Source organism: Ochlerotatus camptorhynchus, unplaced genomic scaffold (genome assembly GCF_037179485.1).
Source record: "Ochlerotatus camptorhynchus isolate MF236.1 unplaced genomic scaffold, CSIRO-AGI_Acam_v1.1 ptg000418l, whole genome shotgun sequence".
Lineage (NCBI taxonomy): Eukaryota > Metazoa > Arthropoda > Insecta > Diptera > Culicidae > Ochlerotatus > Ochlerotatus camptorhynchus.
The window spans coordinates 706367-733641 of NW_027040904.1; the positions used below are offsets into that span (position 1 = coordinate 706367).

Sequence of the window (27275 nt, forward strand, 5' to 3'; positions counted from 1 at the left end):
AGGAATGTTTGGATCGAAGTTATATTCCATAAATGTTCGATACTGCTCCCAATCAGCTCTATGGTAATTGAAAGTAGAGCTGTTGGGATTACAAATTATTTCTTGGGATATTTCAAAAGTTACTGGAAGGTGATCAGAACCGAAGTCAGCATGGGTAACCAATTGGCTACAAAGTTGACATGAATCAGTTAAGACCAAATCAATAGTGGAGGGATTTCTTGCAGAAGAAAAGCATGTTGGGCTGTTTGGATATTGAATAGTGTAATAACCTGCAGAACAATCATCAAACAGAATATTACCAACAATCAATACGAAACTAACGATTTTAAATTGGCTCACTACTTGACTAGCCTATTGGTCCCAAGCAAACGATTAACGTACCCCATTCTAGTCGAAATTCTAGTACTACGCAATGTTTGTTTTGATTCGCTATGAAAGTTTGACAGATAAAATGAGGGGTTATTGGTTTTTCCTATGTTTCGAGGGGTGAATCGATTAGCTTGGGACCGAAGAGAGTACCAGAGCTGAGCCAAAAAGTTGAGCACGTTATTTCGGGACCTTCTAGTCTTAGAGTTATCTCTATGATATTACCATTGGAATTGCTTTGAGCATTATTCCATGAGCGGTGTTTTGCATTAAAATCACCAATAATGAAGAATTTAGACCTATGACGGGTAAGTTTCTGGAGGTCACCCTTGAGAAAATTCTTTTGCTGGCCTACGCATTGGAATGGCAAATAGGCAGCTATAAACGTAAGTTGTCCAAATTTTGTTTCAACAGAAACTCCCAAAGTTTCAAAAACTTTGGTTTCAAATGAAGAAAGTATTTTGTGTTTGATTCGTCTATGAATAATGATGGCAACGCCACCACAGGGTCCATCAAGACGATCATTTCTATAAATCAAGTAATTTGCGTCCTTCTTAACCTTATGGGCAGGTTTAAGGAACGTTTCAGTTATAACGGCAATATGCACGTTATGAACTCTCAAAAAGTTAAATAGCTCGTCTTCATTATCTTTAAGAGATCGAGCATTCCAATTTACAATATTTAATGCTTTAAAATCCATTACTGAATTTTAAAGTCATGACAATATTATTTGCAAATTTTACTCCAGTTTGAATAGCATCAAACATGGAGTTAGATTTAAGCATATCAGAAATCATGTCAATTAATGAATTCTGTAAAAATTCCATTTTAGGGGCAGTAATGCTTCCTAAGTCAAAATTGTCAAAATTCCCGTTAGAACGTTGGTTAGTATTTTGATTTCTACCCGTTGCAATAGCAGCATAGGTAGCTCCATTAACTCGCTGAACATTGTTAGCAGCGAGGGGAGTAGGTACAGATGAAACATTTGAAGCAGGGGAGATATTTGTACCTACGGGTACGAATGTAGAATTTGTTCCTCGCTGACCGTTGTTAACAGCAGAGGAATTTGTACCTGGTCGGAAACGTGGAGCGTTTCCTACCTGACGGTTAGAACGAGATTGTAGGATCGCTTTGCGAGTCTTACATTCCCAAAAATTGGATTTGTGGTTTTCACCACAATTTGAACATTTAAATTTCTTAGGATCTTCCTTCACAGGACAGTCGTCCTTTGCGTGAGAGGAATCACCACAATTCATGCATTTAGCTGGCATGTAGCAATTTTTAGTTCCGTGACCCCATCCCTGGCACTTACGGCACTGGGTGAGGTTTTGGAAATTTCCTCCAGTCTTCCTGAAGTGTTCCCACTTCACTCGGACATGGAGCATAAGGCTAGCTTTTTCTAAGGCCTTAAGATTGTTTAGTTCACTAGACTTGAAGTGAACTAAATAAAAATCATTAGAAATCCCGTTGCGCGAATCGCCAGGACGGGATTTCATTTTCATTTTGATTACTTGGAGTGGCACAACTCCAAGTAATTTTGCCAGTTCATCTTTGATCTGATCCATGGATTCACCACTGGGCAGTCCTTTCATGACAACCTTGAACACACGTTCAGTTTTGGTGTCGTAAGTAAAAAAATTGTGCTTCTTCTCAGTAAGATACTTGAGAAGACATTTAAATCCGTCCAAGGTTTCAGCCAATACACGGCATTCACCCCGACGTCCAATTTGTAGTGAAAACTTAACTTTCACGAAATTCAAAAGTTCCATGCGAAGAGCATGGAAATCGGTAGTGGTTATCACAATAGGGGGAATCTTTTCCTTCTTGGCATTAAGCCGGGAAAGTTTACTAGAATTTTTCTTGGATGATAGATCATTCTCATCATCCGTGAGCAAATCAAATTGATTACTCAAATTAATTTCATCAGAAGGGGGGTCAAGAGTTTGCCCCTTTCTTTTGCGTTTAGGCGCCATGGCGGCAGTAAATTTTTATCCAAATCGACTTCCAAGCAGATTACTATAAGAATCTGAAGGATCGAAGAGGAATTTTCCAAATCGATATCCAAGAAGGATTACCTCGGGTAGGGTCCAAACAAGGATCGAAGAGGAATAAGAGTTGAACAAGGTAGAAAATTTTTACAGGTTGAGCACTGAAAAGTGCTGTTTAAATTTGTTGTAGCTTTAGGTAGTAGTAACACTTCCTTCAGCAAAAAGCAAATAGATCCGCACGGCAAGAGTGCACGATGCGGACTGAATTGCGTTTATTTTGATTTTTGGTTTACTAATGCAACCATATTTCAGTGCTAACATTTGAAAACGGCGCAAAAGCCATTTGTAAATTTTCACGATCTGCTTCACCTCTCTCTGTAGCTCACTGTCCAAAACTCTCCCCCCTAAAAGTGTGACATAATTAATGGACGATCCCTAACGATAGAGCGCAAATCGAACAAACGACACATTGCGCATGCTCACATGAGCGAGCTCAATGCTCGGTTGATCGACCAATGAAAGGAAGGGAGGAGAAAAGCAGCGTTAATTAATTATATGATTTGAGTAGTAGCTATACTGAAGATCCGAGAGATGTCGCCCCTTCAGTGGTAGGAAAATCATTTTTGCAGTATGCAGAATATCAGAAAATCCACGATTTGTGACTAAACATGCTTTCACAGAAGGAAACAAATAAACGAGTGTTTACCTTATCACCATAGTAATGTACTCGTGCAATTTTTGTGCATCTAAAACTGTCCATAAAGACGATAATGAATAAAAATTGAAAATTTTCATGCATTTCCAAATGGTTTCCTACCATTCCCATACATTAGAAAGTGACTGGCCCTCTGGATGTGGATGATATCAAAAACAATAAAACATGATTAATTATGATTTAATGCAAATTTTCACGAATTTTATATGTAGTCTGTCAACATTATCATCATTATGCAGTGGCGACATCTGCGTTAAGCTTTTACGGCAATCTCCCAATAGGAAGCATAACTACACTGAAACAAATCGACATGTACCGTTTATTGGATCCATCTTATAACATAGCAATGTCAGCAGATTTATTCATACTATGTGATGATTGATAGATTTCATTGGATTATCACTTAAAAACTATGACTGCGATATGGAATGATTTCTATCGTAATTTCACATACTTAGTACTTGATAATACTTTGCTTCGAACGTGGTTAGCGATAGGTAATAAGTATATGAATATTGTCTGATATATTTCATGGTGAAAAACTGTTGATATGTCATGGGTGGGAACAGACATCTAGAAACTAATGGAAAATCATATAAGTTTGCACTATGAGAAAATCCAGTAAAATATACCTGTTTTCATGATGAATATTGCTCACTAAAATGTATATCTTATAAGATAATGATGTATATTTTATTGGAGTTGCTTTTAATGATTTTTGACGTTTGTTGATATGTCGCATGTAAACAGACATGAAGAAACTATTGGACTGTCATTTAACTTTGCAGTATAGGAAAACATGTATATCTCATTGGAATAGCTTCCTTTGATTTTTGAGGTTTAAAGATTGTAAACAGATCCATCCCAATCATTTAATAGTCATATAGATATGCCTTTTAAGAAATCCAACAGCAAACGTTTGTTTTTGCATGTTTTTCTGGGCTGAATATCGCTCCCAATAAAATACATCTTACATGATTGTTCTTTATAAATTATTGAAACAATTTTCAACGATGTTATCGTACACTCATTAAAATGATTAGTTGAACTAAATACTACTAACAACAATGATACTGTATTGAATAATCTTTGTTTGATTCCGGAAAAGAATGTATTGAGATTGAAAAAAAAAATGATTCTACTGCAATATTTACTTTGCTATGATTCTAATTGTAAGCCTTCTACACGGCTAATTCAGATTCCAGCCCTAGTACTCGAACTTCATGAACCAGTTACATCAACTTATATAATTTAGTCGTTGATTTATTGCACACAGGTGCATTAAGAAAGATTTGAACAAACCACACCACCGAAACGGAACATAAATTTGTCAGTGCTATTTGTCTTCACTCTAGCAAAACGAGCATAACGTTGCACTGCATTCCATGTCGGGAGAGCTGTTCTTACTTCATGCTATTTGAACGAGCTCAATCTTGAAGTCAGTCGTGGCCCAGTGAAATCGAGCGCAGACACCGAAAGCATCACACCTCAACAGTTCTTGATCGAATCCCAAATCAGCTACAATAAAAAAAAGGCACAACTGTGAAAGCTCCCACTGGCTGATGTTTATTTTTCGATTTATTTTTAGAAATCGATTAAATATATGTGTCAAAAGAAGAAGTAAATTTCATGTGATTTTCACACAAACTTTACTTCGATTGATTTATGACACTTATATTATATTGTGGTGAAAAGTGTAGCTTATGCTTATGGGTTTCAAATCCATTTCAGTTAATTATTATAATTTGATCGATTTTCATTTATCATACGACGATCATATAAAAGTTACCAAATTATCAGCATTGTAAATGTATCAGATATTCATATAGAATTTACCTGGCACATTTTCAATCATATAATTTTCAATGGATTACCTTATAGCGCAAATTTATAAGATTTCCACATAACAGGAATATGTCATATTGGTTCAGTGTAGGCCGCCGTCATACAGTCGGCATCGACTTGCACACTGAAACAAATCGACATGTACCGTTTATTGGATCCATCTTATAACATAGCAATGTCAGCAGATTTATTCATACTATGTGATGATTGATAGATTCCATTGGATTATCACTTAAAAACTATGACTGCGATATGGAATGATTTCTATCGTAATTTCACATACTTAGTACTTGATAATACTTTGCTTCGAACGTGGTTAGCGATAGGTAATAAGTATATGAATATTGTCTGATATATTTCATGGTGAAAAACTGTTGATATGTCATGGGTGGGAACAGACATCTAGAAACTAATGGAAAATCATATAAGTTTGCACTATGAGAAAATCCAGTAAAATATACCTGTTTTCATGATGAATATTGCTCACTAAAATGTATATCTTATAAGATAATGATGTATATTTTATTGGAGTTGCTTTTAATGATTTTTGACGTTTGTTGATATGTCGCATGTAAACAGACATGAAGAAACTATTGGACTGTCATTTAACTTTGCAGTATAGGAAAACATGTATATCTCATTGGAATAGCTTCCTTTGATTTTTGAGGTTTAAAGATTGTAAACAGATCCATCCCAATCATTTAATAGTCATATAGATATGCCTTTTAAGAAATCCAACAGCAAACGTTTGTTTTTGCATGTTTTTCTGGGCTGAATATCGCTCCCAATAAAATACATCTTACATGATTGTTCTTTATAAATTATTGAAACAATTTTCAACGATGTTATCGTACACTCATTAAAATGATTAGTTGAACTAAATACTACTAACAACAATGATACTGTATTGAATAATCTTTGTTTGATTCCGGAAAAGAATGTATTGAGATTGAAAAAAAAAATGATTCTACTGCAATATTTACTTTGCTATGATTCTAATTGTAAGCCTTCTACACGGCTAATTCAGATTCCAGCCCTAGTACTCGAACTTCATGAACCAGTTACATCAACTTATATAATTTAGTCGTTGATTTATTGCACACAGGTGCATTAAGAAAGATTTGAACAAACCACACCACCGAAACGGAACATAAATTTGTCAGTGCTATTTGTCTTCACTCTAGCAAAACGAGCATAACGTTGCACTGCATTCCATGTCGGGAGAGCTGTTCTTACTTCATGCTATTTGAACGAGCTCAATCTTGAAGTCAGTCGTGGCCCAGTGAAATCGAGCGCAGACACCGAAAGCATCACACCTCAACAGTTCTTGATCGAATCCCAAATCAGCTACAATAAAAAAAAGGCACAACTGTGAAAGCTCCCACTGGCTGATGTTTATTTTTCGATTTATTTTTAGAAATCGATTAAATATATGTGTCAAAAGAAGAAGTAAATTTCATGTGATTTTCACACAAACTTTACTTCGATTGATTTATGACACTTATATTATATTGTGGTGAAAAGTGTAGCTTATGCTTATGGGTTTCAAATCCATTTCAGTTAATTATTATAATTTGATCGATTTTCATTTATCATACGACGATCATATAAAAGTTACCAAATTATCAGCATTGTAAATGTATCAGATATTCATATAGAATTTACCTGGCACATTTTCAATCATATAATTTTCAATGGATTACCTTATAGCGCAAATTTATAAGATTTCCACATAACAGGAATATGTCATATTGGTTCAGTGTAGGCCGCCGTCATACAGTCGGCATCGACTTGCACACTGAAACAAATCGACATGTACCGTTTATTGGATCCATCTTATAACATAGCAATGTCAGCAGATTTATTCATACTATGTGATGATTGATAGATTCCATTGGATTATCACTTAAAAACTATGACTGCGATATGGAATGATTTCTATCGTAATTTCACATACTTAGTACTTGATAATACTTTGCTTCGAACGTGGTTAGCGATAGGTAATAAGTATATGAATATTGTCTGATATATTTCATGGTGAAAAACTGTTGATATGTCATGGGTGGGAACAGACATCTAGAAACTAATGGAAAATCATATAAGTTTGCACTATGAGAAAATCCAGTAAAATATACCTGTTTTCATGATGAATATTGCTCACTAAAATGTATATCTTATAAGATAATGATGTATATTTTATTGGAGTTGCTTTTAATGATTTTTGACGTTTGTTGATATGTCGCATGTAAACAGACATGAAGAAACTATTGGACTGTCATTTAACTTTGCAGTATAGGAAAACATGTATATCTCATTGGAATAGCTTCCTTTGATTTTTGAGGTTTAAAGATTGTAAACAGATCCATCCCAATCATTTAATAGTCATATAGATATGCCTTTTAAGAAATCCAACAGCAAACGTTTGTTTTTGCATGTTTTTCTGGGCTGAATATCGCTCCCAATAAAATACATCTTACATGATTGTTCTTTATAAATTATTGAAACAATTTTCAACGATGTTATCGTACACTCATTAAAATGATTAGTTGAACTAAATACTACTAACAACAATGATACTGTATTGAATAATCTTTGTTTGATTCCGGAAAAGAATGTATTGAGATTGAAAAAAAAAATGATTCTACTGCAATATTTACTTTGCTATGATTCTAATTGTAAGCCTTCTACACGGCTAATTCAGATTCCAGCCCTAGTACTCGAACTTCATGAACCAGTTACATCAACTTATATAATTTAGTCGTTGATTTATTGCACACAGGTGCATTAAGAAAGATTTGAACAAACCACACCACCGAAACGGAACATAAATTTGTCAGTGCTATTTGTCTTCACTCTAGCAAAACGAGCATAACGTTGCACTGCATTCCATGTCGGGAGAGCTGTTCTTACTTCATGCTATTTGAACGAGCTCAATCTTGAAGTCAGTCGTGGCCCAGTGAAATCGAGCGCAGACACCGAAAGCATCACACCTCAACAGTTCTTGATCGAATCCCAAATCAGCTACAATAAAAAAAAGGCACAACTGTGAAAGCTCCCACTGGCTGATGTTTATTTTTCGATTTATTTTTAGAAATCGATTAAATATATGTGTCAAAAGAAGAAGTAAATTTCATGTGATTTTCACACAAACTTTACTTCGATTGATTTATGACACTTATATTATATTGTGGTGAAAAGTGTAGCTTATGCTTATGGGTTTCAAATCCATTTCAGTTAATTATTATAATTTGATCGATTTTCATTTATCATACGACGATCATATAAAAGTTACCAAATTATCAGCATTGTAAATGTATCAGATATTCATATAGAATTTACCTGGCACATTTTCAATCATATAATTTTCAATGGATTATCTTATAGCGCAAATTTATAAGATTTCCACATAACAGGAATATGTCATATTGGTTCAGTGCACTGTTGTGACCACCATTTGAAACAAAAATCCACCAATTCAAAAACGTAAAGAGCTAGGAACTAAACATATTATTTGTTCCGTCCACTAGCGGTCCTACGTCAAGCTTCCGTTCGTGCCCCAAGGCACAGACCCTTCTACTTTTTTTAATGAAATATACGATTTTAACGTTAAAAAGGGGATTACCGTGGAACAATCACCCATATTCTTGTTTTCTTTCGAACCGTATTTTCGATACAAAAAACTTTTTTTTGTATGGAAAATACAGTTCGAACGAAACCAAGAATATGAGTGAATATTTCAAGAGTAAATTTTCGTTATGTCGGAAATAACATTCGCATCGATCCCAGAAAAAATAAAGTTTTGTTTTGATGACCGAAAAGTTATTCCAATTTTTAATTAAACATATTTAAGGTGGTTCGCTGTGAGATCCTTATTCTCGCTACCACTTCGAAACTTTAAGTGCACAAATATCAGCTTCCACGACACGTACTACAATGAAACTGTTACTCTACGTTTGCTGCGCTGCAGCATACATGCAGTAGCAATTTCAGGTGAAATGGAACTCTAATTTCCGAGATGTGTGTAATTGAAAATTCGAGGTGGAAATGCATTTATAGCCTACGTGGTGGCCATTTGTAGACTCTACAAGGAATCACCTTAATCTCATAGTGATAGTTTAACATATTAAGCAGGGTTTAAATCATACAAAGCAGATCGATATCTTTCATGCTAAAAAATACTGATGAATAAGCGTGACTGCTTTCTAACACCCCGATGGGTCTGGGTTCAATCCCAGTCGAGGTCGGTGGGATTTTTCTGAGCCATAAAAATCTCTGGTCACGTCTTCCTTCGGAAGGGAAGTAAAGCCGTTGGTCCCTGCCCATGTGTGTTGTTGAATGGGTGCGATATCCTACGCAGGTGTGGAAGCTGCCTTCCTGCACATTCGATTGCCGTCAATGGATGGCAATCGATGTCCGTCGGTGATTGGCACTAGATTGCGGAACAGAGACCGACGTTAAATAAAGGAAAAAAAAATACTGGTTTTTTTTTATACGTCGTTTGGTGGGCCCCTAATGTTACTTAAGTCAAAGTGTATAGGGCGGCGCACAATGGATAAGTTTTCAGGTTTTTCACAGTTAGCCCATACATTATCTGTCAAATACCCGAAAACTCATAAATAGACGTCACATTTAGTTTGACATTTCATGTCAACATTGGTGAGGGGCATTCGAATGGAATATTAAGTGTTAAAATAAATTAATTTGAAATAATTTTCATCTCACACACAAATCAAAACTTTCCAACACACACGATAAACCTTTCTAAACTCACGAGTTTGAATGTTGTGAAAATAACACTTGAAATTTTATTAACAATCCATTGAAGTTCCCCCCAGTCTTTTTTTTGTCGTTTGATAAGCTAGCCCAGTTAGCGAGTGGAATTAATCATTTTTTCAAACTTCGGTATTCATGTTCAATCAGATGTCACTGCTGAAACTACGCACATTTTTTTTACGTTAATTGTTCACAAAGGACAGTGTAGTGCAAAACATGTCTGGTACCCAGGGGGTAAGGCACTCTGTCACCTGTTTTGTAATTATCTTAGTAATCCCGCATAAACGCGAACCATTCCCTGACCTTACCGAAAATGGTTAACAATTGTGTATAATCCCTCCTAAACTTTAAATGAAATGATTATGGAACTTTACATGAACGTTTGGGTGATAAAGTTTTAACCACAGACAAACAGACATAACACATTGGATATTTATCACTGTTAAACATCGTCACTAAAACATTACCGCCATCTGTTGAATACACTGTGGTGGGTAGTACCATAGAGGTAACTCTAAGACCACTGGGTCCCGAAGAAAATCATTATTATTTTTGGCTCACTCAGTACCAGAACAACGGTCCCAAGCAGTCCCAAGCTATTTCACTCACCCCTGCATGTTCTGCATGAATCCACACACCCCTGATGTTATCTGTCAAACTTTCATAGCGAATCAAAACAAACATAGTGTAGTAATAGAATTTCAACTAGAATAGGGTACGTTAATCGTTTGCTTGGGACCAATAGGCTACTAAAGTGGTGAGCCAATTTAAAATCGTTAGTTTCGTATTGATTGTTGGTAGTACACTGAACATATGGCGGTAGTGTGTAAACGTCAAACGCAAGGCAATTGGGTTCTTTAATTTTGAAAAATATATCGGTTTTTATATATCATCGTTTTCTGAGCACAGCGATATTTTTTTTCGAACCCACACACTTTCATCTCGATTTTTAAATCAAGATTTAAAGCAAAATAATAACTTCACTGTTTGACACTAAACTGACCAACTGACAGCTCGCTCCCATATTAAGTGACACCGAGGGGTGCTGATAAGGTGATTTTTGTAAATGTAATTGTACATATTTAAAATAGTTCCAGTTATACCAAAATTGATGAAATTTTGGGTTTGGGTTCCATTTTTAATGCAGATTACGAATATGCATTTACCTCAATACCCTTAAAGAACCCAATTGACTATGCGCGCCACAGGTGGCGGTAGGGTAGAGAATTATTTCGGCCTAATCGCCCATTTTGGGCTAATCGAGCAGAAAACTTCAAATAAATCCATGATTTCAGAGTTAACAAGCCAATTATGCGTTTGGTACGATACTTTAGTTAATAAGCTTCCGAACGAAGTCAATGAGAACGCGTGATATGAAGGTTTGCACCCATTATTCCCAAAAACAAAAGAAGCGCCAACCGGTGAACACTCGTGTTTATTTCAGTTACCATGGAGACGTAATTTGTGATTAGCCCCGGTCCCTTTCAAATTGTATCATTATTTATGAACGGCATTATATTTGAAATGACGCTTCACATTCATCTAGTGATGTCCGATTTTCATTCGAATAATCGTTTAATCGATTAACGAACCGAAAAGTAAACTATTTATAATCGGTTAGATCATGCCGATATAAGCATTAACATCTCCACAGGATCATCACCGATCGTTTCAAACATGTGCTGCACTCTCATTGGTGGAAAAATGGCAGCACAGCGAACAAAAAATAATCGATTAGTTGTAAAAAATGGGACATCTCTGGTTTTGGTGTGATTGTTTTGATAAAAATGAGCGCAAAATTTCATCTCTTCCGAGGGGGCAGCAAAACCACAAAATTACCTTGAATACGGGGGGTTCTCATTGGATGAAAGGGACCGTGAAAGAAGACACTAAAATAGAAAGTTTTTCTTCCGACAGTTTCATCTTAGTATTCATCTTTGGAAGCGCTCCGACCGAATCAATTTTTATCTCCGATAGGCCGAAGTGAATTCATTGGCGTTTTAATGCGTTAGGCCGAGTTTAAAATCCGTAGGCCGAGTTTGGCGTCAAGAAGCAGTGTTGAACTTTTGAAAATATCTCAACGATTGGTTTATTTTTATCAAATCTTACGGTACGTACAGAAAGGTATATAAATTTGGAAACCATCCGTTATAATAACATTCCGTTTGGTGCAAAACTGCGCTAGATTAAGAAAGTGCGGGTTATGCTTAATAGGCCGGAAATGGGGTAGTTAACCCTACTACCAAATACGATACTTTTAAATTGACTGTTAAATGCATGTAAGATTAACAACTTACGAGAGTTATGTCTGTTTGTCTGTGTTTTAACCTTCTGTATTATGCAAGGGGGGGAGGTGGCTGTCAAATACGAACAATCGTCGCCTACCTCGCATGCCTCGCATAACTGGTTCCAAACGTAAACAAGCCATAAGAAACCTACAGCGATTGTTTACGTTTGGAGCCAGTTTCATACAAGAATGATCAGTAGGCTGATTTGACAGCACGTCCCCCCCCCAGGTATTATGGTATCCTTACAAATAATGGATTGTTAAGAACCATTACCATTAAGGGGGTAGTCCACTCTGAAAATTTCAAAAAAATCCTTTTTTTTTTGCTTAAAAAATACTTTGGAATGTCTACTTTGACATAAACTTGACCGCAAGTCCACAAGTAACATCGTTCCAAAGTTATAGGCCGATTAGTGGACCCGTGTCCAGACGCTCCAAGCGCGCTCGGAGTACCCGCCCGTTACCGGCGAAACGGCGTGTCTTAGTAGTTCCAACAGCTGCCGCGATTATCTCTAAACGATGTTTTCAAAATTGGCGGGCGCTGTATTTTAGAAACGGCTCATTCGATTTAAACGGCGATTGAATTTTCGAGTTAAGTACCTTTTTTCTAGTCTTGTACGTAGCCGATTTTCAAAAGAATCAAAAATGGATTTTTGGTGAAAGGAATCTCCTAAATAGAGATAATAATAATAATAATTTTTGGTGAAAGCTTTTATCTCCAATTTTAGGGTACAAAAACGGACTGTTTTTTTCAAAACGTCGCCAAATTTTTATTTTTCAACCAAATCAAAAACGGCTACGTAGAAGACTGGGTCATCTATCAGAGAATAACCACAAAAAATCGTTGTTCCAGCTCCAGTGGTGTGACCGCCAGACGTCCCGCCCCGCGACGACTCAGACGGGAGGTCTCCTGGGGAACCTGGTGCAGCGGCTACAGGAGACATAAAAACTCGCCAAAAAAAAAAATCTCAATTAAAGAGGACATTTCAATTGACAGAACCATGCATTCCTTTTTTTGAATTGATCGTTATTTACTTTCAAAAACAATTCGTGAAAATGACCTATTTTTCATGCCGCCAGAGTGGACTACCCCCTTAAAGTTGTGTTCTCCATACATTTTCGGAGAGAGGACTATATTAGAACCTCTTTACTTATGGTTTGAGAACTTTAATGTTAATGGTTATGGTAGTCAGTAAGGTCCATTAATGGTTTTTTTTTTATTATCAGTCAACTTCACGTGGAATATATGTCCATACTCAGAAAATATACCCGACCTCAACAAACTGTACCGAAATCAGAACAGCTAAACTACTCGGTAAGATTTTGGCATTTCTATTTAATGGTATTAAGCTATCTTATATCGAGCTCTTTTCAATAATTGCAAATCGTGAATAATGCAGAACAAGTTTAAAATTGTTCTAGAGCCAAATTGGTTTTGAAGGAAGGTCAAACTACAACCGAACTCATTGTAGCCGCTCTGAACCCTTCAAGTATGAACATTATGCTTTCCCAATATGGTACATTCTCTCACTATAAACCTGTCATTTCTAGCCTATCTGAACTATTTAATAGATGGAAACCATAACATGGGTTACGCTCCCGCATCTTATCTCTGTCTTATCTGAAATACCACTTTCAAACTTTCGGAATGGTGATAGTTGCATCTATCCGATGATGTTGTTGGTTTGCGTGGGCGTACTTTGGTTCGCGTGTAGGGCCTTAGAAAGTTTGTTTACAAATGCTTTTGTGCCGTTATCAAATGTTATGCCTGAAATGTTTTTTTTTTTTTTCGTTTCAAACGGAATACAGAATAGTGCAATAGAGTGCAATGTTCCCACTTTTACGTTTTTTTTTTTCAAATGTTAACAAAGGTTCCTGAATTTTTACGAACATCTATTAAACTTCGTAAATTTCTACGATGTCCTCTGAACATCTACTAAGTCTCTGAAGGTTAATGAATTTAAATAAAATTCCCTGAACATCAATGAAGCTACTTGAATTTATTGAAAGTTCGCTAAATTTCTACAAAGTTTGATGATGTTCTACGAAGTTTAAACTTGTAACTGATGTTCAGAGCAAAGTACACTTCTAGCCACTGAAGTTAGCTGAATTCGATTTCAGAACTTTTACGAAATGTTCTTAAGTTCTACTAACTTTCCTGACGATCTATGGTGTTTTTTTAAGTTCTACGTTTCCTGAACTATTACAAAGTTCTCTGAAATCAAATGTGGAATTGCCATTGACTTCCCTAAATACTTTTCCCCTCCGCAAATTTTAAAAGTGTCGCAAAATACGTCGTTGATCTAGTAGATTGTTTTCTAAAATACAGATCCCCTCGAGTCCCGGGATACGATATCGATTGATGGAGTACTGAATCATTTAGCCTAGGTAACTGCTCCGAGCAGGATTTTTCTCGACCAAAAAATAGCCTGGATAATTGTGTATTTGAAAAGTAAACTTTTATGCTCAGATTTTTTACAACAAAAATCCCTTCGTCTTATAATCCTGTTCGTTTATAAACTCAATCGGTGCTAAATGCTATGGAAAATTTGTACACACACGACGGAGGTCGAACATGAATCTAAACCAGCAAGCGCTCGATCTCCTGCTGGATGGTGACGATCTGCGACTTGAGCTGCGAACCCTCGTTGATCGTGACGGAACAGGCCACAATCGGTCGTGACACACCGCAGGCACGACCCAGGGCTTGCTTCGAGCGAACGAACACGTACGGTACGTTCTTGTCCTCGCACAGCAACGGCAGATGGAGGATGATCTCCAATGGCTCGGCATCCGCCGCCATCACGATGAACTCGGACAGACCACGGTTCAGCGTTTTGGTGGCTTCGTTGGCACCACGTCGCAGCTGTTTGTAGTTGACAGCTTGCTGGATCAGGGTCATGATTTTCGATGTCAGCGCCTGGTCCGCCAGCGGATAAGCCTTCGGGTTGACTTCCTCCGTCTGGAAATGAAGCAAAAGCGTGTTATTGTAATTGTGAGGTTATGCATACGTTTAAGGAACGTTCAAATAAAGTTCGATTTTAGAGGAATTAAGCACGCAATCACAATGAAATTGTTAAGATTAGTTTAATAACTTACCATTTTAACTTAGTGAAACAGAGAATTGGGAGATTTTGTATAAAACTTGTTCAAACTAAAGCCTCGGCGTGTAGCTTCATTGGCCGCCTGCAGAGTAATGCTAATGTGTTTATTTTCTACCTCGTGCGCGTTTTTGCTTCTTCTTCATCAGTGGCATCAACTGTCAGTTTTGGAAGACTGGATTCGGCAACGGAGGTCGAAATATAAAAGGAGGTTACATCCTCGGTTACATCGCTCGACCAAAAATTTCGTTAAATTTCTTTAATTTTCGATCTATCAGCACTCAGAACTAACTAAACTAACTAGTTTAAAAGTCTCACTAAATCGCTATTCGCCTAGTTGACGGCTCGGTTTAAAGAGAGAGAATATGAACATAGTATAAATACTATTATTATTATTACACTCAAATGTATAAAATGTGAGTATATGAATGATGTATATTGTGCACATTATACATCATTAATATACTCACACTTTATACGAATGCGAGTGCGCTTATTTGCAAGAACTTTTTTTTCCATAGTTTCATGTAAATTGTTAATGTTTTGAAAAAACGTTTTCTAAAAATTAGATAGTAAGGAACGAAAGAAGATAAATATATTTTTATTCTTTAAAATTGTAATAATTTGAAGCAATCGTTATGATTGAGGTTAAGGCGGCAGTGATGGCTTTCAAAAAATAATCGGACACATAGTTAATACACACAAAAAATAAAAATGGTTCTTATAAAAATATTGCAATTTCAAATTAAAAGTTTCCTGAATTTCGTAGTTTAACTTCGAAAATATTCGAAATGAATGTAATTTTGTTTGTTTAAAAGTTTTCTTTCACTTTCGATTAAATTTGAACCGACGTCACTCAGACCAAGAGGTAGAATAAACTGGGACGGAACTTTAATCAATTAATCAATTACAAGTAATTATAGCAGCTTCCGCGGAAAACATTCGCTACAGGTAAGGTACATATAAAATTTGAGTTTAATAATTTAATTTCAGGTAAAACTCAAAAAAATACTATCAAATCATAAGATCTCCCCGGGAAAGACATTGTTGCGCTGTTCCAATCGATGTGAGTTTTTGTTTGTAAGTACAATTTTGAGAATACAATTGAATAATGCTCTGGATATTTTTGCAGAACCCAAGGTAAGAGCGATGCCATCAGTACAGCTCATCGGTTTCCTCAAGGAAAGCAACGTGATCCTCGGTTAAACGAAATTATTCAACACAACCCACTGAAGATGAAAAGCGAACGTTGGAAAACATCAACCCCTGCAAGTAGCATGAAACGGCTCAGAATGCAAGTGAGTAATCCACGACTGTTTACAGTAGATGCAAAGTGTGTTACTTATTTTTATAAACTTTCCTCGCCAAGGACGGTCCGATTCAATATCTAACGTCAGACGAAAATGGACCAGGAACCGATCACGATGTTATTTGTTATGACACAAAACACAAAAATTGTATCTTTAAAAATTTTAACATTTCAAATTAAAAGCTACTCGAATTTGGTAGTTTTAACTACGAATATTTTCAAAATGAACTGTTCTTCTTTGGTTTGAAAGTTTTTCTTTCACTATCGACATGGTATTTTAAAAGTTCATACTTTTAAAACAAAAATTATACAACTGTCAAAATCACCTCTTGAAAAGCTCATTGTCATGGTCCAAAAATCCAATAGGGCATATAGTATGAGAATCAAACCGCAGAAAATTAATCGTGCATCGTGCAGTTCCGGGCACCGATTCCGGTACCGGAGGTAATGAGAAAGAGTAAAGTTTTCGGAGAAGGTAAGATTGTAACAGATATTTCGAGAGTGGTTTTGAAAAACTAAATGATTATTTTCCAGATCGCCAGCATATTGGGACGTTAGAGCACACTGCAGAGATTTTCGGTGGCTATCAATAGAGTTTGCAATGTATCGCTGGAGGGATTACAGATTCCGTTCGTTTCTATAAGATACTGGTAAGATTTAGTCGCACCAGGTTTCGCTGCTTATCGTCGGCCAGCAGTGTAAACAAGATGCACTTTCGTTCGACAAAAGTTCACTGGATGTTGGAGCCCCGCGTCTGGGAGAAAACCTTCACGAAAGCCATCCGCCAAAGAAAACATCCCTGATATTAACATCCTGATGTGAATGAAAAATAAAATATGTGTATATTAACAAAATATTTAAATAAATATAAATATTGGTTACGTTTCCTTTCATAAAAGCAATTAAATTAAAAATAATTCGTATTTGAGATGAAAACTTATACTAATTACGGTGAAATAGCCTTCTTTTGAAGCAAAACTTTTCCAACGTCAATCTAAAAGTATTCGGTTTTTAGTTTGACAGTTCTACAATTCGATTTGAAAGTTTAAACTTTTAAAATTAATAATATGCTAAACTTTTATTTTGACAGTTGGCTGACTTTCATTTTGAAAGTTAGATACTTTCTACTTAAAAGAACCAATGCAAACTTTTAATTCTTTAACGGTTTTTTTAATTTTATCAATGATTATTTTTTGTGTGTATCCATACACCTATCGCCACCTATCGCCGAGCCTATCGCTATCGCACTTGAACATTGTGGTTCCTCTCAAAGTGAAGACAGCTCCAAGACCGAGGCCAAGACGTAAATGAAAGCATCACCATCGATAACACATATTCTTGGATCTTTTTATAATGTTTTCTCGATTTATTTCTTATAAAAACACTATGTAATATTTATGAAGAGTAAATAAATTTTATTATTTTGAAAATTGCTTATTTTGCTTTTGAAAATATTGTATTTTAAATTCAAAATTACACATAATATGTCATTTCAACTATACCATATTTTAAAGTCAAAAATGTGTTTTACATGAACAATATTCCGCCTTTAATTTTAACACAGTCACGCTTTTAATTTCACAGAAGTACAATTCTTTTTGAAAGTTTTAACTTTTAAAAGTTGCTAGCAAGCAACTTTTGATTTGACAGTTTGCTGACTATCGCTTTGAAAGCTAACCGCTTTCTACCAAAAAGAACCAATGCAAACTTTCAATTCTACCAATGGTTTTTTTTTTAAATTTTAGAAACGATTTTTCTTTTTGTGCGTCAACGATTAAAAATCTTAATCTTGATTTAAAAATCGAGAGGATTGTTTACGGGATCGATAAAAATATCGTTGTGCTTAGAAAATGAACCTCTATCTGGTAATGTATAAAAATCGTTATACTTTTCTATTATAATTAATTATAATTATATCCAACCAACTCTGAAAATCGCAAAATTCGCGTATGAAGCAACGTAAAAACACTGTATTATAGTTTATTATTGAAGTGTCAAATTTAAACGAAAATTCACCAACTAGAATACCAGCTTAAAATAGAATCTTTTTTCTTCCGACTGTTTTATCTTGGCATTTTTCGAGGCATTCTTCATTTGATAAAGTGCTGCCAGTTTTCACTTTGCAACGGATTTCATTAGAAGCGGGAATATTTTCAAATTAGAGTGTAAGCTTATTGAAATATTTCAATTCATCCATCAAACATGTATTTTACGCCCTTTTCTCTTTTAGGAAAGGTTCACCCTGTGATTATTCGTCGATGACAGCTCTCTGTTTTTAAATCGTGGAAAATTCTGTACTCGAGGCATTAATCTGCTGCAGTCGAAACTTTATAATTCAAAATATCTCCAAAATAACTCAGTAAATCAAACGTTTTGCAATTGAAAGTCGCTAACAAAGTAACGGTGAAAACTAAAAACTACGAAGTGCAATGGAACCAAGCAATGATTTCACACTGGATGCGCTAAAAAATCTGGAACCGCTGGTGAACCCCGTCCGCCAGTATCGAAACCGTTCTAAGAAAAAGAAGCAACGGAACGACGACGAATGCCAAGAAGAATGCAATCAAACGACGGCTGCAGGCTGCAGCGCCACAGAAGGAGAAACAAAACTGGCTGACGTGCTAACTAAAATCACCAGTCTCAACAAAACCTCTGACGACAATGTCGATCGCACGAAGCTGATCAGAACGTACAACGTCAAATTGCGATTAAAAAAACCCTGCCTCTACAAGTGCTTCGATTGTGACAGTTGTTTTACCAATGCGGACTTTTTAGAGCTCCATGAGAAGTCCCACAGTGCTACGGTTGCTAGTGATGGTTCATCGACAACAGTGGATACCTCCGGAACATCCTCCCGGAACGACATTGATCTTCAGCAGGAGCAATCGTTCGACGAATCGGAAATGATCGTCAAGCAGAACGCTTGGTTTGCGGACGATTTTGGTGACGCCGACGAGCAAGATGGCGACGACGGAATGATTCAACTGGATTGTACCGTGGAGGAACGGGAGGATAACTTCGACATCACATTCGATAGAACGAAGTGTGAAAAAACATATACAGTGGTGAAATATAAAGTAAAGAAGGATCCGGTGGGAAAGTGTGAAACTTGTGAGCGAATGTTCTACACGATGGAATCGCTACAGCTGCATAAAATGGAGCACGAGCGGTTCATGGATTTCGATGCCATCGAACCGACAATCAACATCGACTCGCCCAGTATCGAGGAAAGCACACTGGTGCTGGATGAGAGCTTCTACCAAGCAGAGACGGAGGTGAGTGTTTTGCGCCGTACCTAAAATTTAATTCAAATTACAACTAAAATCGAATTTCTCCACAGATGGATTCAAGCGATATTTTAGAAGCGAATGATGGTGCAGTCGATGCCAGACTGGGTATCACCAGTGGAGGATTAAGAAACGGCGAATGTAAGCCCATCATTCGCCGACCGCTGCCGCCGCCCACCCAGGCACCGGCTAGAAGAGAAGAAAATACCATCGAGCGACGATTCCAGTGCGAAATATGTTCCAAACGGTTTCGTTTCCGGCCAGCCTTCAACGTTCACGTTCGAACCCATGACAACAATCGACCGTTCCAGTGCGGAGAGTGCCAGCGGAGATTTATTTCGAGGGCGAAACTGTTTCTCCATTCGTATGGTCATTCTCGTGATCGGCGGGCAGCGTTGCGGTGCGACGATTGTGGAGATACTTTCGCCAGACCACGCCAGCTGTTGGAACATCTCAAACAAGGACACGCGGCATCGGCCGAGACCGTCTAAAGTCAGACGGCGGTGCGGGTGGGTGAGTCACTTTTATTTTAATTCGTGTTTAAATGAGTATTAGTATTATTGGATAAGTAGTTGATTTTTTCTTCAAAAGAAATTTTTGAGCGGTCGAAAAAGTGTTCGTTCGTTCGTTCGGGTAGAAGTTATATTACGCATCCAGCAAAGGGTGCATAGGTTAAGGAGGGTATAAATTTTGCACAAAATTGCAGTTGATAATTATTGATTTGTCTCGCTGATTGAAGTTTACTGAAATTATGAATTGTATGAGTATTTTTTTTTCTCGGTTATTGTAGCGCCAAATAATGCCGAATATGGAGCCAAAACGCTAACCGAATTGGAAGCGCTCTTTGAAGTAATATGATGAAATACAATAATGGAACAAACCGGAAAGTTTTCTATTTCTGTGCTGCGATGGGTGCAACATGTGCAACATATCAAGTTTTATGACCCGTTTCCTTTCTTTTGATTTCGTTTATGCTTATTCCTTTTCGTTCGGATACGAGGAATAAGATCGTTTTGTTTGAAGTAACAACATCCATAATTGATGAGTTTGAGATAGCGACGAATGCAACGAAGGAAGAGAAAGCAAAACAACTTGTGTGTAAGGATACAACATAAACTACCTACATATCAGTTGTTAGGAAAATCAAAGGACAAAACACGCTTGGGATGTATTGCCTGGCACACTGTTGGACAAGACCTTTTCAATTTTGTTTTATCTATTCTGAGAAACTTTTAAGGTTCTAGGGTGGTTCTAGGTTAGGTGTAGGTAAACACAGACTGACGAGAACGAATCCAACCGAGCCAAACGGACTGTCAAAATGTGGAGTCCACTGACAAACGTTTTTATAGTGGTGAATATTGAAATCACTTCGCATTGCTGTAGTAAAAAAAATCGTATATTTGTGTTTTATATAGTTGGAGATGCATAACGTCAAATATCAGACTTGAAGTGGACATTTTATACGATAGATGAGGAGATAGAGGTGATAGTTCCGATAGAGTACGGCAGTATGAAAATTGTATACATATAGAAACTAGAAAGCGAGCAAAGGATAATTTTGAGGAAGTTACGAATCGGGTTGATTATTCCTGTACCAAATTCCCCCGTTATCATTGTTGTTGTCTTCGTCCTTTTCGTTCCGACCCTCTCCTCTTACGTCCAGAACGACTTCTTTGATGGATGACATGGTGTAAATTCGCTTTTCGGTTTGGATTTCCACTGAGCGTACTTGTCCATCTTCCATCTCCACGGTGAATTCGTCTCATTGAACCTATTAGGGCTCTCCCTACCAAGGTTGCAAAGACTCATTTCAGCTAAAACAATGTTTTTCTAAATTATGAAATAATTAGATGCCATGATCAAATTTTGAATTGGTAGGATACAATAAGAGGTTGCAAAGAATGTGTTTGACATATTAAACCTGATTATTTCACTTCATGAGAGTCACAATCAGCGATTTTTCACAAACTCACTCACTCACTCACTCACTCACTCAGCGATCAGCAAATCGCTGATTGTGACTCATAGAAAGCAAAATTTACAGGTTTTATGTTTCAAATGCATACTTTGTAACCTCTTCTTGTAAGTTACAAGTAAAACATGCCATCATACCATCTTTTGGTTTTATTATTCCGAAAAACATTATTTTAGCTGAAATGAGTCTTTGCAACCTTGCTCCCTACAATTCATAATTTATTCGACGGTCCATTTGCCCTCCTTTGTTTTTGATCGAATGTGCAAACTTTTTTAATTTGCATAAATGATGTAATAATTGGCCTCCTTTGGTAACGCCGCTGTTAAGTCCTGTTTCCTGGATTCATGACCGTGATATCTTTCACTGTCCACAACACGTCGCGTTTGATGGTTGAAATGTAATTGATTTATTCTATTTCGTATTTTTGATACAGTCTTAGTTGGAGACACTTGATGCACCGAGTATTTAAACTGCTATTTACTCGGAGGACACTGCTGGCGATCAGTGTCCTGGCGATCAGTGTCCATGCTAAAAAGGGAAAGAAAGAGTATCCAAAAGCCATGACTGTACACATGGTAACAGCATGTCTCAAGAGTTTGTCATTACACCTTTAATTATTTGTCGTCATAAATACTGAGTAGGTTTGAACAAGCATTGAACTGAAGGTAATTTAGCTATGCAGCTTATTCGCACAAGTGTGGTCTGCTGGAAAAATAGCAATAACATGTGGTATGCATGATGGGAGCGCCTCGGTATTCTATTAGTAAGGGTTAAATTGTTTACGCGAAGATTCCGGAACCTTAGCCGGGTTCGAAATCTTGCTTTTACTCTGTTGAGAAAAACATTTTTTTTTTCTTTGGATTTGTCTTTTCAGATAGGCTAAGACCATGGCTGGTCCATCTCGCAAGAGAAAAACATTTCACTTAACTGATGATTACACGGCGAATGAGAGCGACTCAAATTTGAGTTTAGTTCACTCATAATCGCCAAAAGTGCAGGAACTCAGCGATGAGTAAAATTTGTCCCATGGTTTCCTGTGGAAAACCTAAAAAATCTGCCGGAAAATGAGGAAATTGACGAAAATTTTATTCAGTCTCGGAGTAGTACCAATAGACTGAGTGAATCCAATCTTTAATTTTCTCAAATTCGGGAATTTTTCCCTGGAAAATCCTGGGAAAACATGAGGCAAATTAACTCATCGCTGAGTTCCTGCACTTTTGGCGATTATGAGTGAACTAAACTCAAATTTGAGTTGTTCTCATTCGCCGTGTAAACAATAACAATTTGCCAACCAACTGACAGAACACAGCTTACTCATTGGTGACGCTTGTCAGTCCGACATCGAGATGAGAGCCGTTAGTAGCATGCAACTCAGGGGGAACATGTCAGAAGGGTCTAACTCGAAACGTAAACAATGACTCGGATCGTCGGTTTCTTACGAATGACACCACACCCACTCAAACTAACTGAATCGTCTGACAGCGAATTGTTTGTTCTACGAGCTGATGTAGTCAGATTTCGTGGGTGTGTGATCATTCAAGAGAAATCGACGATCAAAGTCATTGTTTACGTTTCGAGTTATACCCTTCTGACATGTTTCCCCTGAACTATTCTGCTGAATATAACATTGTATGCAATCTTGTGTGGAGAGCTTTAGTGGGAAACTGTAAGCTTTACATCTTGCATGCAGCCTGTCCACAATCCTACTCCTTAGGGTATAAGGGGGACGGAGGAGACAGGGAAAGTAAAAGTGTGGAACAAAATGTACTATGGAAATAATAAACCATCGATATATGAATTTGTCAACTAGAGATAACATGATGAATTGAGTTTTAATAAAATTATCTTAAAACCTTCAAGAGACAGCGGTATTATTATTTGAAATATATCTCACAACATACTTATTGTTGCTCACAGGATCGTTTGGGTTTTTGTTTTGGTCAGGAGTTGGGGATACTAGGTTGGTGATTTGCACCCGTGAGGGTCTTTTGGTTCCCGTTGCGAGAATCGTTTAGGGTTACGATTCAAACGGTTGCCAAGCCGATGCGAAGGTAATCGGCTCACATGTGCTAGGATGGGGAGGTTTTGTGAGCAGAGTTTTCCTTCTTCAAGGATACGTGAAGATCCAAGTTAACCAGATCTCTTCAATCCAGACTGCTGGCCAGTTGCCACAATGTGTAATTGATTCCAATTGGTTGGGTTCCACCTAAAGAGAGTCCGGTATCACTTGCCAAATTTAGTTGGTGGCGAGTTAAGGGGCTTCCGGATACAATCTTTCGGCTGGATTGCTAACCAATTCAGACTCAAGACCTGATATAACTTACCGATTGGGTTTCGGATGAGTGAGCTGCATCAACGAATAGTCAAATAACACACACACTGATTTTATTTCTTAAAAAGTTCCGCTTATATAGCGGGTCGGGGCCCTAGAATTTGGGCGTTTGTACATCGTGCGCATGTGCGCTTTGCTGCTATGCAAGGGTCTAATTCACCTACGCTCAAGTCCCTACGTATAAGTCCTATGGCCTTCAATGCATCGCCTAAGTGACGATATGGTTTTATTTACGTCCCGAATTTTATTACCTTTCTTCTATTTTCGAGAGTGGGGCGATGCGTATGATCATACCGCGCTACAATTCTTAAACAATTTACTTCTTAAAGTAGACGCGGGCCTTACCTCTTGCAGGTAATTTACTGAACCTTCCCTAACATCTTCTAGCTGGTTCTATAAATGCACCCTTGCTTATTTAAGTATTGTTCTTCTAATACTCGGCCGTACCACCGCGTATCGAATCTTTTAAGACCTTTTTATGGGCTAGCGTTCTATCCTCATTTCCCTATCGAGCAGATGCCCTTCGCTCTACGCACGGTTCAAGTGCACGCCTAGCGCGCTGCATGCTATGATGCCCTTTTAAACGGAGAAGCGGCAGAGAAAGTAAAAGTCTATTCTTATCGGCATGCATTCGTACTGTACGTACGGTTGCCTTACTAGGCATGGGCTTCCCGAGCAAAGTAGAATAACAACCCGATATCATCTAGATAACAAGTCTTGTTATCCCAGATATCATTTTGTTTTCAGTTGTTATCGCATAACTTATTTAGTTATCAGCCTTGATCAATTTTGTTATCAGTTGTTATCATGAAAAATTCACTATAACGATGCAGGATTAGTTCAAAACTTTAAATATTATTCGCCTTGAAACAATAAAAATAGTGCTTTTAATCCCTAATCATATTTCAGTTATTAGCGTAAGGCTTTGATATCAAAATGATAACATGATTTGAAATTTATGGTATAAATTTGTATGGCTTACAGAATTTGTTATCAAGATATTTTCAATGATAACTAAATTAGTTATTTTTTTGATATCCAAAGAGCAATTTTTTGCTATAATTTTTGTTATGTTGGCTGTTAATTCAACCATAATGATAACATATTCAGTTATCAAAAAGTGGTAACCGGGGAATAGAACTTGTTATCAATTTGATATTTTACTTTGCTAGGGTTGCGGCTTTGCTTGCCGGCGCAAGGCTGAGCAGTACACGTGTGTATCTATGCCGTCCTTTGGCTTGTGCTACCTCGGTCGTAAACATGGATTGACTTTCGTCACCATGCGCCGTTTATTTGGGTGCAGTACCAGCAGGACCTCTTCCGAGCAGCGGCTTGTCTTTGTTTTTCTTTTCTCTTTTGCCCTTTTTTATAAATAATAATTTCCTACCGAAATACTTTCGCTTTCCCTTGCCACTCTCATAAGGTGAATGACCTGGCAGAGGGAGCCGTCCTCTCGATTAGGGAATTTCTAATAATTACAATGTCGCGTTCGCAACAACTGTTGTAATTGTATATCATGACAAATATTCACCAAAATTTCGCAATATGATGGCAGGATACTATAGTGTTGAAGATTGTTGAACAGCGGTATTCCTAATGCTATTTCCAGTTTATCGATAATAAACGATCCATACGTATCAATGGTGCTGGAACCACCGAGATGTTGCTGACAATATTCGATTCGATCAAGTTGTGAAAACGGTTGCACTTCATACACTTGTAATAGGCCATGTGATATCTTTCTTAGACATCGACTAGTCGCCGTGAGGGTTCACATAATGAATGTTTATTCTTGTATCAGTTTGGTTACATCTTACTTAAACTCTACACATCTTCATAATTCTACACAAATAACAATTAGGTGGGGAGGCGCTTGGAGTTGCCGTTTTAACCAATAAGAGTTCAATTAGAAATTTGTCAACAAGAGAGAAGTCGACGCTAAAACAAATGGGAAAGAGAGTTCGGCGCTGTGACTTGTAACATGATGCGCTTGGCGTCTGTCAGGCTTATTGGTGCATAAGCAAGAATTATCGATTGGCTATAAGTGTCGTGTATGGGAACAAATGTGGTTCGGAGAAGGAAGAGTCAATTTACGGTTCGCTATCTGGGAATGTTTTGAGGTGACGAAAACATGGGTCATCGTTTAGTGCTGCATGGGAAAATGCGTTCGCAATAATTTAATTTGAAGTGGTGTTTTACACTTGTGCAACTAAGCAATCAATTGTAAACGGCAGCACAATTAATCATCAATAAAAAAAGCGAAATGAGCAATGAAAAATCTCAAATTGGCCACTTAATACTACAGGGGTGAACCAATAAACAAAAAACAAGTTGGAATTTCTACTACTTATCGCTGTCTTGAAAATACCATATGGAAATTGATCTGGGTTATTGGCTCATAAACTTTCAATTTAAAGGAATATTTCCAGAATATCATTGGAATTTTGTTTTATTTTAAATTGCGCAGTGTTCGTTTTTAATTGCTCATTTTTACTTTCCTGCATGAATTATTTTCTTTTCTTTAAGAACGATTCATATTTTACGATGGCTCATCCTCATGTTCAAGCATACATTTATCTCCTGGTTCCTGGCACTTTTTCAGTTTTTAAAAGATATTTTCATTTTTTTCTTGGGGAAATAATCATGATTTTACAGCATAATTTGGATTTAAACAGTGATAACTGTGCGCTTTGTGTGGGACATTTTAGATTTATTTATTGCGGTTATTCAATATGACATTGCTCATTTTGCCACTTTTATGGGAAAATATCTTCAACTGCAGGTGACGAAAGTGAGTTATTTAGTGCTCAAATTTCCTAATTTAGTGGAGATTCATCCTTATTTAATTGAGCGTATTGTATTTACTATTGCCCTTTTTGCCATTTTTACCGCTCACATTCAAATTATTAAAAGAAGCTTTTTATTTGTTTATTGCCTTTTTCTTCATTTCTATTGCAACTTGTTTTTTGTTTATTGGTGCACCCCTGTAGTATTTAGTGGCCAATTTGAGATTTTTTATTGCTTGTGCTTTGTTAATTAGGGTACGTATATATTTTAGTCAATTGTAAACCTCCACCGAGCTGATGGTTTGAAGTATGAGAACTTTTGGTTTGGATTGTGGGAATGTCTGGGTTTTGTCAATTGTGTCAATGTAAGGATTTTATGAACTGTGGGAATGTTTGGAACCTTGAAGCATGAGCTAATGAAGGCTTGAGGATAATGTGTGGCATGCATGTTTCATGTCACTGGCGTTCATGATAATTTAAGATAATTTGGAAATATTTGAAATGCTACAAT

At 37.1% G+C, this 27275-nt stretch overlaps 2 protein-coding genes across 3 annotated transcripts; one reads left to right on the forward strand and one right to left on the reverse strand.

Moving 5' to 3' along the window:
* Positions 1 to 14420: 14420 nt before the first annotated feature.
* On the reverse strand, positions 14421 to 15170 carry hoip (NHP2-like protein 1 hoip). The gene is made up of 2 exons (XM_065233831.1): positions 15074 to 15170; positions 14421 to 14936 (listed from the first exon to the last, which is right to left on the reverse strand). Exons 1-2 carry the CDS (start codon positions 15074 to 15076, stop codon positions 14556 to 14558), a joined length of 384 nt encoding a protein of 127 aa, XP_065089903.1. The 5' UTR covers positions 15077 to 15170; the 3' UTR covers positions 14421 to 14555.
* A 3512-nt stretch (positions 15171 to 18682) lies between these two features.
* On the forward strand, positions 18683 to 26201 carry LOC135711092 (zinc finger protein 182-like). Of its 2 annotated transcripts, XM_065233834.1 has the most exons (3): positions 18683 to 19659; positions 19725 to 20184; positions 22521 to 26201. In XM_065233834.1, the coding sequence occupies exons 1-2, from the start codon at positions 18814 to 18816 to the stop codon at positions 20160 to 20162; spliced, it is 1284 nt and encodes a 427-aa protein (XP_065089906.1). In that variant the 5' UTR covers positions 18683 to 18813; the 3' UTR covers positions 20163 to 20184; positions 22521 to 26201. The 2 variants fall into 2 exon arrangements, with proteins under 2 accessions (XP_065089906.1, XP_065089905.1); XM_065233833.1 differs by lacking the exon at positions 22521 to 26201 and having other exon boundaries at positions 19725 to 21867.
* The last annotated feature ends 1074 nt before the right edge of the window (positions 26202 to 27275 follow it).